Consider the following 19,085-nt stretch of genomic DNA (forward strand, 5'->3'; position numbering starts at 1 on the left):
TCCAATGTCTTTGAAATGTCAGTCAGTTGTTTATCTGTTTGCCGTCCGATGGGAGGGCATTCCACAGGACAGGTGCCACTACCGAGAAGGCCCTCTGCCTGGTTCCCTGTTTCCTCACTTCTAGCAGTGAGGGAACTGCTAGAAGGCCCTCAGAACTGGCTGGACAATGGGGGTGGAGACGCTCCTTCAGGCAGGTATACTAGGCTGAGGCTGTTTAAGGCTTTAAAGGTCGGTGCCAACAATTTGAATTGTGCTTGGAAATGTACTGGGAGCCAATGTAGGTCTTTCAGGACCTGTGTTATATGGTCCCAATGGTCACTCCCAGTCACCAGTTTGGCAGCCGCAGTCTAATTATTCCTAACAAGGGCAACCATCCAGGTAGAGTGGACTTTCTGCAGCTTCTCTTGGCCCTGCTGCCTAACACAAGAAAGTGCATTCAGCCACTGGATTTTTATGTTGATAATTTGTATATGGCTTTGATTATTTATGTTGATAATTTATATATTGCTTTTCTTTGTAAGAAATAAACTCAGATCAATTTCAGTTATAAAATCAATAAAACATCATATATATTAAAACATAATCTATTAAAAATGCTTTCTAAATAAAAATATTCTCCCAGAATATGTTTTGGAATTTGTGGCATTCCAAATTCCTGCACAGCAGAAAAAAGCTGGGGTTGCAGTGGGAAACTGATCCTCTAGAACAGGGGTGTCCAACAGGTCAATCGCGAAGCTCAACAACTTTGGCTTCCCCAAAAAAGCTCAATAACTTTGGTAGATCACTGCCGGGGGGTTTTATAGTGTGAGTAGATCGCAGTCTCTTGAAAGTTGGACATGCCTGCTCTAGAACATTGGAGCCAAATTCCCCCTAGACATTCATGATTCAGAAGGACTTCTTCCCTGAACCCAGAGAAGTTTGGGATGTACCTTAGTCTATTAATCCTGTTTGCTGTTGACACACAGTATGCTCTCATATCCTTTCAGCTCTTGCAGTGAGGTATTGACTATTAAAAGTATCTATTTTAAAACCAGAAGTAAATACCTACCATTTTTAACTCATTTGATTCTCAGGTAGTTTCAGTCATGAATAGTTTTTCCATTTCTTTGCTCAGCACATCTGCAGCTTAAATACTTACTAAGTGAGCAGAGGTCTGTTTCCCATCAGGTGATGCGGTGGCCCATCGGAAATAAAGGTTTGCTGTACGATCGTAGCTTCATGGTTGCCAATCACAATGGCGTTTGCATCACTCAAAAGCAGGAACCGAGACTGTGCCTTGTGCAGCCCTTTATTGACCTGGAGCAAAATGTGATGATCATCAGAGCAGAAGGTTGGTAGGCAAATCTTCATTATCATCTCATCGTAAGATGGTTTCAGTACAATTTGTAATATCACAAATTACTAGTGTTTCTGACATGCCTTGCTGAGAATTTCTGGTGCTGCAAATCAAATAATAGATACCAAGTATGTTATGGTTCCAGCTGTTTGGCGTGCTTGGACAAACTGTTAAGGGGTGGCTATCCTCTACCTTTGGGGTCTGATCAAGACCCAAAGCATTTTTTTTCTGGCCCCTTAACTGTTTTTTTCACAGGGACAAAAAGAAGAGAAAGAAGTTGGCCCAGTGTTGGTTTGGGCAGATGGGAATGTGCCCCCCATAATCAGATCAGATATTCTCCCACTCAGCTGATTTACCTGCATTATCTGAGGAGCGAGGGCACTGTGTGTACATGAAAGAGTGGGGGGGGGTTGATGGAGAAGGCTTCTTCTTATGTTCTTAACAGGCATGTGGCAGGAATTATGAATGCAACTAATCAACCGCAGCTAGGTCCGTCCCCCCCGCAACTTTGTCTATTTGCTCACATGTCAGTTTGCCAATGCAGAGGATTCTGGGGCACATTCTAGGGTACACCCCATTCCCATTGGGCCCAGTTAGGTTTATTGGGCCTTATTATCGTTGCTCTGTAGCTGTGCAGTGTAAAGAAAATTGGTATACAGTGGTACCTCAGGTTAAGAACTTAATTCGTTCCGGAGGTCCATTCTTAACCTGAAACTGTTCTTAACCTGAGGTACCACTTTAGCTAATGGGGTCTCCTGCTGCCGCTGGAGCATGATTTCTGTTCTCATCCTGAAGCAAAGTTCTTAACCCAAGGTACTATTTCTGGGTTAGCAGAGTCTGTAACCTGAAGCGTCTGTAACCTGAAACGTATGTATTAGGGGATGATTAGCTGCTTGTGCTTAAAATGGTGCCCCTTCAGAGTTTGTGCGGCCCCACAAACCTCTGTGTGTGACAGAGCTCCTCAGACATGTCTGCTCTAGTCACTGTTAGAGTCCGACAGTGGCTGTTTGCGGAAACGCCTCCAACAAAGAAGTTCCTTAACGGAAACACGTCTCCTGGACTCACGACGTGACAGCTTCCGACGAAGCATGGGTCTCCCTGCAATTGCTTCTGACACCTCCCCACTATTTTCACTGGACGTGTCTCTCACCCCTTTCTCCCCCCTGCTTCCTGCCTGCGCTGCTGCATCTCTCTCAGTATCCCTGAGATCCTCCTCCAGAGACCCCGCGCTCCCCCTGCTGGTCCCTGCTTTGGCTGTTGAGTCTCTCCCAGTCTCTGGGAGCCCTATCACCTCCTTTCCCTCTGAGGTCAGTTCCCTGACATCCACCTCCCCTCCAGGGCCCCCTTCCCCCCCGCCCCCTCCCTCTCCTCTGGGCGGTGAGGAGCTGAAACCCCGAAACGAATCCTCTTCATCTTCCGACGTCTCGAACATCTCCCTCCATCGGTCTTTGTTCCGACTCGCTGAATCCTCCTCCACCTCGGAATCAGAGAACCCCTCCAACTCCTCTTCTTCGTCTGTGGTGGCGAAGTATTCCCTCCGGAACCTCGCCACTGGCTGGGGTTTTCGAGGGAATCTCTGATGAAAAGTTTCAATTAGAACCTCGTCATCTACATCCTCTGCTCTGACCCAGGTGTTTTCCGACTCCGGTTCCCCTTCCCACATTACCAAATACTCTACTTGCTCTCCTTTCCACCTGGAATCTAGGATCTCCGCTGCATGGTAGCTGTGTTCTTTTTCCTCCATCGCTGGTCCCCTATTGACCCTCCCCTCTCTGTCCCCTATATACGGTGACAGCAACGATCTGTGGAACACTGGGTGCAACTTCATGTGGTTCGGTAACCGGAGTCTGAAAGCCACTGGGTTGACCTGTTGCGTGACTTCAAATGGGCCCAGTCTTTTGGGTCTTAACTTCTTACAACCTCCTTTAAATGGTAACCCTTGGGTGGACAGCCACACCTGGTCTCCCACCCTAAGGCTTTCCCCTTCCCTTCTGGTTTTGTCTGCCTGCCTCTTATATTCCTCCTTCGCCCGGTTTAAATTAAGTTGGAGTTGGCGATGGATCGCTTCCATTTCTTCAACGAACTGTTCTGCTGCTGGAACGCTCCAGTTCTCCCCCTCCCCCCCTGGGAAGGCTCGGGGATGACACCCGTGATTGGCCAAAAAAGGGCTCATTCCCGTGGACACGTTCTCTGCATTGTTGTAAGCAAATTCTGCCAACGCCAGCTTCTCCACCCAATCATTCTCTCTGTCATTAACATAACACCTCAAATATTGCTGGAGGACACCATTAGCTCTTTCCGCCTGCCCGTTGGTTTCTGGATGACGGGCAGTAGAGAAATTAACCTCTACATGCAGTAAGCTCATGAGCTTCCTCCAGAACCTGGAAGTAAATTGTTTCCCTCGGTCCGAAACCACCCTCAAGGGGGCGCCATGCAACCTAAACACATTTTCCACAAACAATTTGGCGGTTTCTTCTGCTGTGACCGCATGTGAGCAGGCTATAAAGTGTGCCATCTTGGTTAACAGATCTACCACCACCATAATGGCTGTTTTCCCTTTGGACCTGGGCAGATCAGTCATAAAATCTATTGCCACTGCCTCCCACGGTCTTTCCGGCGTGGGTAGTGGTTCTAATAAACCTGCCGGTGCCCGCCTCTCCCCCTTGGCTCGTTGGCAACGGTCACACCCTCTCACATATTCACGCACATCTTCCCTGACCTTGGGCCACCAGAATTCCCTGGTAACCAGCCACATGGTTTTGTGTTGCCCAAAATGCCCTGCTGTGGGGTTATCGTGCAGTTGCTTGAGTACCTTTTCCCTCAATTCCCCTTCAGGTATGTATAACGCTCCCTTGTAGTACAACGCCCCATTTCTCTCCTCAAAACCCCCGGGTTTGTCTCCCTCCCTCCTAAGACTCCTGAGTTTGTCCTGGGCGTATACATCCTGCCCCGTTCCCTCTACCAGTTCCCTTTGCCCCACCAATGCCGCCCCACACACCCAGCGGTCCTCGGGAATGACATGGGTCTCTTCGGGTACACCCTCTCCCTCCAAATATTCAGGTTTGCGTGAGAGAGCGTCCGCCCTAACGTTCTCCGGGCCTGGTACGTAACAAATCTCAAAGTTAAATTTGGAGAACTCCTGGGCCCATCTCAACTGCCGTTGGTTGAGCACTCGCGCAGTTCTCCAATACTCTAGATTCTTATGGTCCGTGCACACTTGCACCTTCTGTTGTGCACCAATTAGTAGGTGCCTCCATCTCCGGAAGGCCTCATAAATTGCAAGAAGTTCCCGGTCGTACACCGTGTAGTTCCTCTCAGACTTGTTCAGCTTCCGCGAAAAGAAGGCACACGGTCGCCACTCCGACCCCTCCTTCCCCGGCTGCAGAAGAAGCACCGCCCCTATGGCTCGGTCCGACGCGTCTGTTTCGACCCTCAGCTTTTTTTGTAAATCCACATGTAGAAGTTGTTCGCCAGAGGCGAAGGCCCTTTTCAGTTCCTCAAACGCTCGCTCCGCCTCCCCCGTCCAAACAAACTTCTTTTTGCTGCTGAGACAGTCCGTGATGGGCGCCGTCAGGTGGGCGAAGTTGCGGATGAACTTACGATAAAAGTTTCCAAACCCTAGGAACCTCTGCACATCCTTCTTGGTCTTGGGTGTTTTCCATTCCAGCACCGCTTGAACCTTGCCGGGGTCCATGGCCAACCCTTTGTCTGACAAGCGGTACCCCAGGAATTCCACCTCCTTGGTATGAAACTGACACTTCTCCAGTTTCACCCACAGTCGGTTGGCTTGCAGCCTGCTCAACACTTCTCTGACGTCTCTCACATGTTGCTCCTCATTCTCCGAATACACCAACACGTCATCTAAGAAGGCCACGCAATTCTTGTAGAGCAAAGGCCCCAGTACGTGGTTCATGAAAGCTTGAAAACACGCGGAGCCTGTTTGTAATCCAAAAGGCATAACTAAGTATTCAAATGCCCCCAAAGGGGTGAACATGGTGGTCTTCCATTCATCCCCTTTCCTTATACGTATCAGGTTGTACGCCCCCCTTAGGTCCAGCTTTGTAAAAATCTTTCCCTTCCGCACCCTGGTCAAAATATCATCAATCCTGGGCATAGGAAAAGCCGCCGGCTCTGTCACTGCATTTAGGGCCCGAAAGTCACATACCAGCCTCGGCTTGTCCGTGTTTTTTTTGTCCACAAAAAACACTGGGCTACCCCCCGCTGCCTTGGACTCTCTGATGAAGCCCCTCTTCAGGTTCTTGTCAATGAACGCTCGCAACTCCTGCATTTCCCTGTCTGACATGGCATACAACTTGCCTACAGGAAGCTGTGCTCCAGGGAGTAAATTGATCTGGCAATCAAAGGGTCTATGCGGAGGTAGTTGGTCAGCTTCCTTCTCGCTGAACACGTCGCTGAGATCAGCATACTGTGGTGGCACCTTCCCCTTCTCCACTACTTCAGTCCCTGCCAGGGTGGCTTGGGCCCCTGCTGACCCCTTTTCCCCCCTGCAGTGTTCTAAGCAATGTGCGGAACCGAAGGAAACCACTCTTTGATGCCAGCCCACCAGCGGATCATGTAGGGCTAGCCAGCTCATTCCCAAAATAATGGGAGCACCTCCCAAGGTGGCCACATTAAACGCTATCAGTTCTGTGTGCCTTGCCACCCTCATTATCATTGGGATGGTCTGCAAGCTGACTCCTCCTCCCAACAGTTCCCTGCCATCGATCGTGGTCACCTGCAGGGGGTTGCTTAAAGGGATAGTCTGTATCTGGTGTTCAGCAGCAAACTCCTTGCTCATAAAATTGCAGGAGCTGCCTGAGTCCAACAGTGCCTTTATTTTTAGGGGGTGTCCATTTTGCAGCTCTAGCGACACTTCAATCACTAGAGCCGGTCGAGGAGCTTCTGGCACTGGCACTTGGGGAAGGGGCACTTTCACTGCTCTTTGGCCTGGCTGCAGTGCCCTGATGGCAACCAGGCGTTGGCTTTTACCTGCTCCGTTTCTCCCTGCTCTTCCCCCTCAACAGTTCCCACCATCCCTTGCCATTCCTTCCTCTGGGGGCAGACTCTGGCAAAGTGGCCTGGCTGTTGGCAGAGATAGCATTTCCGGGCTCCCTTTCCCTCCTTCTTCGCCCCCTCACTGGGCTTTGAAACTGCGCGCGCGCGGGCTGTTCCGATTTCCATCGGCTCTGCCGGCGGGAAAGCTGGCTCAGGAATGTCTGGAATGCGTAACTCCTTCCAACGTTCCCCTCTCCCTTCCCGCCTCTCCAAGGCTCTTGCCTCCTGGCGCGCTCCAATGGTCAGCGCAGATTTGGTCAGCTGATCCATAGACACCGCCCTGGGGCTCCTGGCCAGCTCGTCTTTCACAGCTGAAGAAAGACCTTCTTCAAATAGCATCTGAATGGGTGCTGCCGATAAATCCCACCCCAATCTGTGAATCAGCATGGTAAATTCAGTCCAGTACTCACGGACAGATCTGCTTCCCTGCTTGCAAGCCATTAACTGTCTGCGCACCGCCCCTTCCTCAACGTCGCTGGAAAACATGATATCCATTGCACGAAAAAATTTCATAGTGTCCTTTAGGATATCGTTGTGCGTTGCCATCAGGGGTCGAACCCAGTCTCGCGCGCCCTTCTCAAGATGCCCAATTACAAAAGCAACTCGAGATTCCTCATCAGGGAACTCATCAAACTGGACATTCAGGGCATATTGCATTTCAGTCCTAAAGGCATGGTAATCCTTGGGGTCCCCCCCAAACTTCTGCACCAATCCTGGTACCTTTCTGGGGAACTGAGTGGTTCTCCCCTTCTTGTCTGCATCTTGAGCCCTCCTCTCCTCGAGCCTCGCCGTCTGCAGCGCCAGTTGGACCTCCAATGCTCGGCATCTTTCTTCCAAGCTTGGATCAGCTCCTCCCCCTGCTCCGGCTGGGTCGCTCATGATGCTTTCTCCTGCACAGGCAGCGTACAGAGACTGTCGGACTGCTATTAGGGGATGATTAGCTGCTTGTGCTTAAAATGGTGCCCCTTCAGAGTTTGTGCGGCCCCACAAACCTCTGTGTGTGACAGAGCTCCTCAGACATGTCTGCTCTAGTCACTGTTAGAGTCCGACAGTGGCTGTTTGCGGAAACGCCTCCAACAAAGAAGTTCCTTAACGGAAACACGTCTCCTGGACTCACGACGTGACAGCTTCCGACGAAGCATGGGTCTCCCTGCAATTGCTTCTGACACCTCCCCACTATTTTCACTGGACGTGTCTCTCACCCCTTTCTCCCCCCTGCTTCCTGCCTGCGCTGCTGCATCTCTCTCAGTATCCCTGAGATCCTCCTCCAGAGACCCCGCGCTCCCCCTGCTGGTCCCTGCTTTGGCTGTTGAGTCTCTCCCAGTCTCTGGGAGCCCTATCACCTCCTTTCCCTCTGAGGTCAGTTCCCTGACAGTATGTAACCCGAGGTACCACTGTATATGTGCAAGTCATATTTAAGTGAAGCTTGTCTGTCATTACTCATCAAATAACTCCTTTCCATCATTTTTCTGTCCCTCCCTTTCTGCAAGTAACTCAGCCTGAGATTAAGAGGCCATGTTTTGTTCATGCAACATTCCTGAGGTAGTGACTTGTCAAAGGCAACCCAAGTGGCCATCAAGGTCCCTTGGATGGCTGAGTCAGGATTTGAACTCAGATTTAAGAGGTCCAGATCTAATACTCTAATTACTGTAGCACACTCTTCCACAGCCTTTCAGCAAGTATGCAAAGAACCTTGACGTTTCTACAACGTGGGAGAGGTGGGTTGTGGTTCTGACCATTTCATCGTAGGTTAGTAATGCAGTGTTTAAAAGTCAGTAGTGACATCCCTGTTAGCTTGATCAGGTTCTTCAAACCTGAGTGTAAAAATACAGTAGCAGAAAGGATGGAAAGCCTTTAATATATTGAACATATATTTCACTTAGCTGCAGCAGCAGACCTATACTTTTCATTTTCAAAAAAAAGGATTTTTCCTTTTCTAAACTCATTATTTATGTCTTATATATCTACATCTGAACTATGTTTGCCTTCTCCTGGTGATCTTCCATTTTTACTTGGCCTGCATGCAACATTATTAATAAAGCATGTCCATTTGTTTGAGCAACTGGTTCCAAATACTGTATGTTAAATCCTTTACCTGCTTTATTCCTAGTTGTTGGACAAAACATTGCTTCTTTTGGTTTCCTGTCAAGGATACTCCTATTTTTATGAATTGTGTTACTGAAATAAATAGGCATTGAACCGGGTTAGTAAAATGTTAAACTTAGGACAACAAGCCCTTCATAGAGACCTTGAGTCCTGCCTTGAGTTTCATTTATTATCCTGATGCCATAAAAAGAAGCCTTTTATGATCACTCAGTTGCACAGAAGGAGACTGGAATACATCAGTGTTAACTGTACAAACAAATGTTTCTTTAGTAATTACTCTTCATTGATGGATTAAATACTATGAGAACAATTCAGCTAAAAACTGAGACACTTTTAAACCAAGTTGATTTTAAATCTCAGTGGGAGACCTAAATGTATTAAATGAAATCAAACAAGCTTTAAAGTGCTTTAACTTTAGTTGTGCCCCATATGTTTCCCATGCTGTGCTTCAGGTTCATTGGCCACATTGTTCAATTTGGATTTACTTTCGCATCAAAAATCCAGTGTTTAAAATATCTTTTGCCAAGGACCGATTTGCAATATAAAGCCTCCATCAGGAAAGACCTTCAGAGCAATTTTCTTCCTGCTTTCTTCAGAACTGAATATCTTAAAACCTTCAGATTCAATAGCATATCATATGTGTGTACATTACGGTATTTAAAAACTTGGAGTATGTTTAAAAGATACCTGAAGTCAAGCTACTGTGTGGCAGCGTGTGTAACACAGAAAAGGAAGCCAATTTTCTCCCATCTCCATTGCATCTTTCAGGTTTTCCCCATTGGTTTGCAGGATGTGCCATAAAGGCAAGGCTGCACCTGACATAGTTGTATTGGCAAAGTGTATATTAAAAACCTAAGTAGAATCATAGAATCATAGAATCATAGAGTTGGAAGAGACCACAAGGGCCATCGAGTCCAACCCCCTGCCAAGCAGGAAACAGGGACACGGGTTTGAATCCCCGCGACAGGGTGAGCTCCCATTGCTCAGTCCCATCTCCTGCCAACCTAGCAGTTTGAAAGCACGCAAAAAAGTGCAAGTAGATAAATAGGTACCGCTCTGGCAGGAAGGTAAATGGCGTTTCCGCGCGCTGCTCTGGTTTCGGTCTTCTGTTGCGCCAGAAGCGGCTTAGTCATGCTGGCCACATGACCCGGGAAAACTGTCTGCGGACAAATGCCGGTTCCAGTCGTCGTCTGCGACTGAACTGTCAGGGGTCCTTTCCCTTTACTTTTTAAAAATATAAAACACAGCATTGGAATGAGAAAATTTTGGGAGATGGCCCTGTTGCTTTTATCCTGATATTTTCTGAGACGATGCCTCTGCTATTCACTTGAAACTAAAATCTCTTTGGGTTAATGAAGTACTAAGATATGTGGCCCCGAGATAGTAAAATAATTTGTTTTGCCATGTAAGATTATTTTCAATTAACCACATCCAATACCATTCACATTTTTCTCTTATCTCATAAACCATTTCAGCATCTACATCCCCTCAGTTCATTTTTTACAGAAGGGAAAATTACAGTTGAGACAGTTAGAGTTGAATTTTCTTTCTTTCTTTTTAAGCTGAGAAGATGTCCTTGCGCATGCAAAAATGTTTTGGTGTGCTCTCATTTTGCCTAGTGAATATTTTTCGAAAACATATTTTAAAATGTCAAGTATTTGTATTTTCTTCCTTTCGAACTTCTCTTTCCCCCTCTTAAAAGAAGCCTATATTCTCATTTATTAGAGGTGACATAACTGGGATAAGACTTCTTTTCATAGAAATCTTATCACGGCTGCAGTAAATTTCTGCCTATTCCAATGTATGAAATACAGAGGGAATAAAGTTACTAAAAGCTAAAATTGTGCATTGGCAAGCGTGCTGTGGGGATCAAGGTTGCACAAAACTCTTCTATATCCTTGTTTAATGATCATTTGGAGCCACCTGCAGGCACAAAAATATATTTCTGTATTGAAGCTATAACATTTTGATCCAGCACAGATGTCCTGCTAGCTCCTGTAGCAAATGATAGTTTGCAGAACAGAAGCTGGCCTCAGGAATGTGTATGTCCAACCTGGGATGGGTTGACAGCCCCAGATGGCCCATGAGGAGAAGGAAGACGCAGTAGATCCAGGGATAAAGAGGAGAGGTCCTTCTCTTCTGACTCCAGGGGTCTCGTCCGTTCCTCTAGAGGAGCTCAAACCCACACCAGGGAGGAGGGAGGCCTTTGACCAGCCAGAGGGACCAAACAGAAGGAGCTGGAGGCAGAGGGGCAGATACAGTTTTGTTGCAAAGAACCATGTGTCCCCTTTGCAGGTCCCCCGCCCCCCCATAAGCTCAACAATTTATGTATCCGGAAGATTATTTAACTTTTAGAATGTCTGCCAGTATGCTTTTTACTATGTTTTTATTTTGTTTTTAATTGATGATGTTTTGTGATGTGTTTCTAATGTTGATAAAGGATGATGATGATGATGATGATGATATGGCCATCACTGCCTCTTGGGGGAGCAAGTTCCATAGTTGGACTATGCACTACATGAAGAAGGCATTTTCTTAAAAAATTGATCTAAATCTTCCAACATTCATTGGACGTCCATGGATTTTAGCATTATGAGGGCGGAGGGACTTTTCTACACACTGCACAATTTTTACTTACCTTTCCTCTAAAATAAAAGGTCCCATAGGCTTCATAGAGGAGTTGCTTCATCCCCTTGATCATTTTGCTTGTCCTTTTACGAATTTCTTTTCAACTATACAGCATCCTTTTTGAGACTGTCCTTTCCCTTATGAGGGGTCCGGGTCAGTTTATTTTTTGCTTCTGAGTCCGTACCATTACTCCGCTTCAATAAAGATAACTTCCTTAACTTACAAGTACTGACATCCGCAGGAGCCAGAACACTGGATTTGTGCAACACTAAACTCCAGCAAAGAAAGAGTGGCAGAATGTACTTGCTGCCAAGGCTTCTGATTTGCAGACTGTGGTTTGCAGGGAGCTAACAATCTATCTGCAACCAACTTCTGCCCAGAACCCTTTCAAACTGCCACTAAAAACATTGAAGCTTCAGTCCAGACATTCTTGTTCATAGATGCATGTAGGGATCTCCAAGATGGGCAGTGCTGTTAACTCAGAGCAGTGGCGTAGTGTGGGGGGTGCAGGGGGGCCGGCCGCACCGGGCGCAACATCTGGGGTTAGGGTTAGGGGGCGCAAATCCACAGGTTAGGGGGCGCAAATTACTTGCCTTGCCCCGGGTGCTGACAACCCACGCTACGCCACTGACTCAGAGACCATTCCTCCCTTATTGAGGATTGTGGGCTGGCTAGAATCAGTCCCCTATAAGCCTCAAACAGATGATCTAGACTTCCTAGTTGCACAGGTTCACCTATATGCTTACAGCCTCAATCCACCACAAAATGCGTTCTCAGGTTCTAGGTGAAGAATTTCCAAGGCAAGCATTTGGTTTACGTTAGCCCATGACTTGGATCATTCTATTCAATGCTATAAAAATGGAGATATGAATAATGTTTTCTATAACTTTTTATGTAGCGATGGATCCCATTTCTGTGTCCTTGGAAGAAGACAGTGAAAGTCTGACTCAGACCTGCCAGAGTAAAGTCTGCTCACACAGGTGAGGGGGGGGGAGTGAACCCACAGAGCTTGTGTTGGTGGAATGAATGGATCTTTATTTGCATCAGCAAATATTGGCCATAGCAATAAAAGAATAATACAATGTACAAAGAATAGAAATAAAAAGTCAATTATATAAAATATGTTTTAGGGTTTTGAATCAATAGTCAAATACAGTGGTGCCTCGCAAGACGAAAAGAATCCGTTCTGTGATTCTCTTCGTCTAGCGGTTTTTTCGTCTTGCGAAGCAAGCCCATTGACGGATTAGCGGATTAGCGCTATTAGCGGCTTTTAGCGGCTTATCTGCTGATCGGATCAGCTGATAAGTGGCTTAGCGGCTTAGAAAAAAGGGGGGGAGGAAAAAACCCAGCAGGAACTCACAAGACATTGTCGTCTTGCGAAGCAAGCCCATAGGAGATTCGTTTTGCGAAGCACCTCCAAAACGGAAAACTCTTTCGTCTAGCGAGTTTTCCGTCTTGCGAGGCATTCGTCTTGCGGGGCACCACTGTAGTGGATCTTATTCCGATTGCCCCAGTAAAAAATCTTGCAACCTTTGCTGTCTCCTGCTCATCTTGATCTGCCTACAAAAAGGACACTGTGTTGCTGGAAACCAATGGCCTTCTTCCCAGGGCAGAGGGCGTGGGTGAAGGGAGCCGTGATTAATCCATATGAGCACAGTAGCTGTGTTTGGATGCAACACTAAACTATTATTTGTGTTTAAGAGTCTTAGTGGGGCTTTGGAGAGAACCAGAGGAGTATGGTTATCTTTGGATACAAATTCTAAGGAAGGACAGAAAAGAATGATGCCACTCTGTACATCAAGGAAGATACAGAGTCCAACAAACTAAAAATTGTAGAAAGGGCAGACATATGCACAAAATTGTTATGGGTGGCAATATTGGGAGAAAAGAGTAGTTTAGTACTTGGGGTGTGCTATTGTTGCCCTGACCAAAATGCTTAGGGTGAGCTTGAGATGAAGAATGAAATCAAGGAGGCATCCAAAACTGGAAGTGCTGCAGTGATTGGTGACTTCATTTATTCACTCGTAGATTGGGTACATGTACGACAAAGACGTGACATTAAATAACAGTGCCTTAGAACTGTTCATGTTTAATGTTTATGTGTCATGTTTAATGCTCATCACTGCTAAAACCATAAAGACAAAAAATGAAACATTATTTTAAAATGTTAGTAGTTGGAGATAAGCCAGGGAGGTGTTCCTCCCTGTGGAACACCCTCTCTCGGATGTCAAGGAGATAAAGAACTACACAACTTTTAGATGGCGTATGAAAGCAGCCCTGTATCGGGGATGGGTGGAGTATTATTATTATTATTATTATTATTATTATTATTATTATTATCCCACTCTTTCTCTGAAAAACTTCTTTGAAACATATTTAGATGGCAAGGGAGTCAAAGTTGTGCTTAAAGGAGGATAAGTATGGAGAGAAACTCAGTAAATCTTTGCATCTGTCTTCACGGCAGAAAATAAAAGGCAGATCCTTGTATCTGAACTAGCCTTCGCAGGTAAAGGTAAAGGACACCTGGACGGTCAAGTCCAGTCAAATTTGACTGTGGAGTGTAGGTGCTCATCTCCACTTTCAGGCATTTGTCCACAGACAGCTTTCCAGGCCATGTGGCCAGCATGACTATACCACACCTCACCAAAGAACAAATTGAAAATCTTAACACCCCGATAACGCTGCTGGAGGTTATTACAGTGGTAAAACAAGCTAAGTTAGGGAAATTACCTAGACCTGATGGCCTACCCTCAATGTACTACAAATCCTTCCAAGGAATAGTGGCTCAACCACTGGTGGAGGTAATGAACCAAATTCTTCAAGGGGAAGAAATCCCACCTTTGTGGAAAAATGCATTCATAGTATTAATTCCAAAACAAGACCAAAGAACTATACACCCAAAGAATTTTGGGCCAATATCTTTATTAAGCAATGATTATAATTTATTTACAAATATCATGGCAAATAGAACGATGACAGAATTGAATACAGTAATCTGTGAAGATCAAGCGGGTTTTTGCCATCTAGACAACTGAAAAATACCATCAGAAATATTTTGAATATAATTGAATACCTGAAAAAAAAGGACAGAGAAGCAAGCAGCACTTCTGTTTCTAGATGTGGAAAAGGCCTTGGACAATGTTTCATGGACTTTTATGACAAAGATCCTAGATGATATGGACTTCGGGCCAGCAATTTTATATTACTAAAGATTAAATGAAAATACTAACTCAGAATTTTTATATTACTAAAGATTAAATGAAAATACTAACTCAGAATATAAATAACCATCAAAGAGAGAACTGGAAAATGACTTAGGAATTAAAGTGGAAAAGAAAATTAAATATTTAGGAGTATGGATTGCATCTAAAAATCTGAACTTATTCTGAGATAACTATAACAGAGTATAGACTGAAAAGACTTGCAAAAATAGGAGCGTAATTAAAATGAATGATATTTGTCCAATCTCTTTCCTCCCCCCCCATCAAATGCCCAAAATTGGCTGCCATCAACCAGCAAAGAACAAATAAGTGTCAGGCTGCTGCCAGTGACTCCCACAGCCGGTTGCCCAGGAACATACAAAGACAAGGAATGGTCTTACCGTCCGCTTTTATGGGTATTGAGAAGTGCTCTCTGTCTTAGAGCTCTTTGCTCTCCTACTTTCAAGGCTCGCCAGGTTCTGGGGGGCGGGGTCTGGAATGCTTTCTAAAGACTCTGTTGCCCCCCTGGTTATTCCTCTTCCTCCTCCTCTCCCTTTATTTCCCAACTTTTCCTTTCATCTGTCTCTGAGCTGTGACTTCCCTCAAACCCCTGATATAAATCTATACTGTCTTCCTCTTCTCTGGAAGGGTCAGGCTGTGAAGGCGGTCTCCACCATTCCTCCTCTGCCCAGTCCCTGACAACAAGTAAGGAAATGGGAAAACCCTGGGTCTTTGGATATCTGAATCAGCCACACGTTTGGGCATAATTCTTTATGTTCAGATAATTGAATATATTGATAATTAATGTTTTGATAGCAGGACCTGTGTGCAATGTGATCTGAACCTGACTTATTATCCTGGAATGTGAACTGATATTAAAGAAGAGAAGTAATTTGGAACTTTTTGTTAATGCAAGACAGGATCTCTATGCAGAAGCCAAGCATGGGACAGGGGCAAAGAATCATAGAATCATAGAATCATAGAGTTGGAAGAGACCACAAGGGCCATCGAGTCCAACCCCCTGCCAAGAAAGTGAGGGAAGGGCACATGCTGTGGCACCAGCCCCCAGCTCCATAAACCTTGGTTTCCTGAACCAGAGGTCAGAGCCCAAACCTCACCATCATGTTAAGTCTTGCTAATGCAAGACTTCATTTAGCCTCAATCACCCATCTGAAATGGAAACAATAGGAAGAAACACAAGAAAACCTATAAAACGGTTTACAGTTGTGCTATGTAAATAACAGTACATAATATTCTTGATTAACAAAATAGTTCTTCCAAATGCTGTTTTTGGCTAAAACTGTGTTATAATGGGTACAGCGGGATTGTAGGTGGCTGGCATTAAAAATATCTAATTATGCATTGCTACCAGCCTGACAGGGACGCGGGTGGCGCTGTGGGCTAAAGCCTCAGCGCCTAGGGCTTGCCGATCGAAAGGTCGGCGGTTCGAATCCCCGCGGCGGGGTGCGCTCCCGCTGCTCGGTCCCAGCGCCTGCCCACCTAGCAGTTCGAAAGCACCCCCGGGGGCAAGCAGATAAATAGGTACCGCTTACCAGCGGGAAGGTAAACGGCGTTCCGTGTGCGGCTCTGGCTCACCAGAGCAGCGTTGTCACGCTGGCCACGTGACCCGGAAGTGTCTGCGGACAGCGCTGGCCCCCGGCCAATAGATGTGAGATGGGCGCACAAACCCCAGAGTCTGTCAAGACTGGCCCGTTCGGGCAGGGGTACATTTACCTTTACCTTTACCAGCCTGACATTAGTTTTGCATCTGAAAGGGAGCTCTGAATTCTTCCTTCCACTTTTCCCTTACAGAGTGCAGACGCACGATTGTGGAGGACGAGCGGCTGATTGGTTTTCTGCCTTTCTTGGCCGGCAGTGCCGCCTGATCAGGCAGAGTTCAGACTTCAAAAGAAATGCTAATAAGAAAGATGAAAAAGGTATACATTTTGCATGGTTGTTAGGAAATGAATATCCCAGTGCTGCAAATGTGAAGTGTCAGCATGGCTTATATGCTCTTTCATAGATGAAAATCAAAATTGCCCCAGTGATACGGGATGCACTGAAATTACAAAATGAACACACGATGGACTGACTTTTAATACCACACAACTTACAGGGGAAACTTCTGGGTTTTATAATAAAAGGAACACCTTTGTATCCAACAACATATAGTGAGCACTCCAAACCATCACTGAAACTATAGTCGTATTGAATATCCTATTAAATAAAATTGTAATTAAAACAATATCTGAAAATAAGGTACCATGATATTGTGCATTTCTGTGAGAAAACCAAGGACTTGAACATTATGTCACTTTATTATGTGCTGCAGCATAGGTGAAGCTGCGTATGCCTGTGTTGGGTTAATGCTTTGATAGGCGGCTACTGGGATCCTTACATAGGGTGCTCCAAGCTTTCCAAGAATAAGTAGGAAACAACAATATTATTACCAATATTTTCCAAACACATTCATTGTACGTTGCAGCCCAAGAGAGAAGTAGCTCTTCTCCTTTGCATTACTCTTTCCCTCTTCTCTTAATGCGTAAGCAAAGAGCTATGCACTCTTTTGAGCTATAACGGACACAGGGTACAAGAAACCTTCCCCTTGGTTTCTGGATTTAGAGTTGGGACATGTGATGAGTCAGATGAGACGTCACATGCTGATGGAAGTGAGCCAAGTCAATTCAAATGGACCAAGTAGTGGTTATGACCAGGCCAGTGGGAGGGCAGGATTGTTAAGGGTGCATAAGTTGAATAGTAAATGGGATGTTGGATGGGTAATGAGAAGCAAATGAATTTGGAGATGCAAGCAGAGTAAGGAGGGGTTTGGGTTGATGGATGGCAGGGATAGATCATATTAGGAGTGGTGCTCATTCATGGTGATTGCCCCAAGCAATGCTTCCATGCCTTTCAAGAGATAGAATCTTCTTGAAACTTCTAAGGATTTAATATATTTACCTGGTATGAATCGAGTGGGACTACACATCCCACTCACCATGTGAGACCATTTTGGCTCTGCCTGATAAGAGTTTTCAACTCCCACCATCTACTGTCAGAGGAAGTTGGAGAGATCAGATGGGGACACACGGGGATGGAGGAGCCTTTAATCCTTGCTTTTCTCTGTTTAGCAGCTGATTCACAATAGAAGTTTGAGGGAGCAGGAAAGTGGTCTCCTCCCCCCCCCTCTCTCTCTGTGTGTGTGTGTGTGTGTATGTGTGTGACAGAGAAAGAAAGGGAGAGATAGGAGATTTACTGCAAATTCAGTCCTCTTCAACTTTCTCTGCCTATAGGCATGGGAGCCATAAAAATTATCAAGGGACATAGCTAAGCTGTTTGTTCTTGTGGGTGTCACATGTAGTCTGGCTCCAAGCCATGCAAATAGAGGCAGTCAGCTTGCATGTTGGCCCATTCATGTACAGCATTAGCGCATAAGCAGTGTGCTCGCCTGGCTTCCAGTTCACTGACATGCTGATGCATGAAATGACATGCATGGAACCAGGGGTTTTTTTTCCAGCTGGCGGTCACGGGAGCCCAGTTCTGGCACCTCTCAGGTGGGTGCCATTGCCATTCTAAGAGAACAAGGGAAAAGTTTCTGGTGAGCTGCAGCACCTCTTTTTCTAGAAAAATTGCACTGCATGAAACACTTGCGCAAGTAGCAACAGCACCTTCACCCCTCATCTTCACGGTGTCTGTTTTAGCTATAAGAGGCCTTTGATATAGATTGGATTCCTTCCACTGTGCTCAGAATTTCTAACAACTATCACCTTATCCTGAATGTATTTCAGGAGTGACCTCTGCTGCAAGGGCCTCACTCTCTCTAGTCAATGAAGCACAATACCTCCTGATCAACAGAACAAGTATTTTGCAGCTGAGAGATAAAGTTGTGGAAAGGTAAGTGCTTCCTCACCTGAAAAGGCACATTTCCTTGTGTTGCCTCTTTTTGTCCTTTCCATGAGCAAGACTTCTTCTGGCCCAACCTGCTTAATGTTTCACTTGTACACTGACTACTGTACATGCACAATTATGGCAACTTTTATTCTTAAGAAAAAAATAAGAATGTGAGATGAGCATCTGCTGGATCAGACCATCTTTTCTAGCTTTTCTAGTCCAATGTCTAGTCCATTGTCCACACAGTATTCCAGGTGTGGTCTGGCCAAGGCAGAATAGAGGAGTACTAGATTTAGAGACTAGACTTCTATTGATGCATTAGCTTTTTTTGCTACAGAATCACATTGTTGACTCATGTTGCAGTCTACTAAGACTTCTAGCTCTTACATAGGTGCAGCTGGTTATTTCAGGCTGAAAGGGACAAGTGGGACTTAGAAGAACAGAAAGAACAATCCCTTCTCATGGGCTCCAGTGTTGCTGCAATTCGGGGATTTTTTAAAATGGGGAATTTTGTGACGCATTTACCTAGACTTGGGAAGGTTTAAGATGGCAGCCCTCATCTGACCATACCACCCATGGGTGCCAACTCTCTATGGCTGAAGGGATGGAGCTGCCCCCTCAACCTTGAGGGGCCAGGCTTTGCTGCGCCTGCCTGCGATGAGCCCAGTGGCGTAGCGTGGGTTCTCGGCACCCGGGGCAAGGCAAGTAATTTGCGCCCCCTAACCTGTGGATTTTAGCACTCGAGTCTCTTCCCCCCCCCAGATGTTGCGCCAGGTGCAGCAGGCCCCCCTGCACCCCCCACGCTACGCCACTGCTCCCACCACAAGTCTTCAGGACAGCCATCCGAAGGCTGGCGCGGGGAGAAGGTCTCT

At 46.0% G+C, this 19,085-nt stretch overlaps 1 protein-coding gene across 1 annotated transcript in view; it reads left to right on the plus strand.

Annotated features, from left to right (window-relative positions):
* MOCOS (molybdenum cofactor sulfurase) overlaps positions 1–19,085 on the plus strand; it is a 102,203-nt gene that overhangs the window by 74,314 nt on the left and 8,804 nt on the right. Inside the window, exons 9-12 of the mRNA XM_082194796.1 lie at positions 1,168–1,330; positions 12,024–12,105; positions 16,138–16,262; positions 18,111–18,216. Coding sequence (XP_082050922.1) covers positions 1,168–1,330; positions 12,024–12,105; positions 16,138–16,262; positions 18,111–18,216 — 476 coding nt within the window. The remainder of the gene's footprint in view (positions 1–1,167; positions 1,331–12,023; positions 12,106–16,137; positions 16,263–18,110; positions 18,217–19,085) is intronic.

The sequence above is a fragment of the Podarcis vaucheri genome (assembly GCF_965113315.1).
Source record: "Podarcis vaucheri genome assembly, chromosome: 13".
Taxonomy (NCBI): Eukaryota; Metazoa; Chordata; class Lepidosauria; order Squamata; family Lacertidae; genus Podarcis; species Podarcis vaucheri.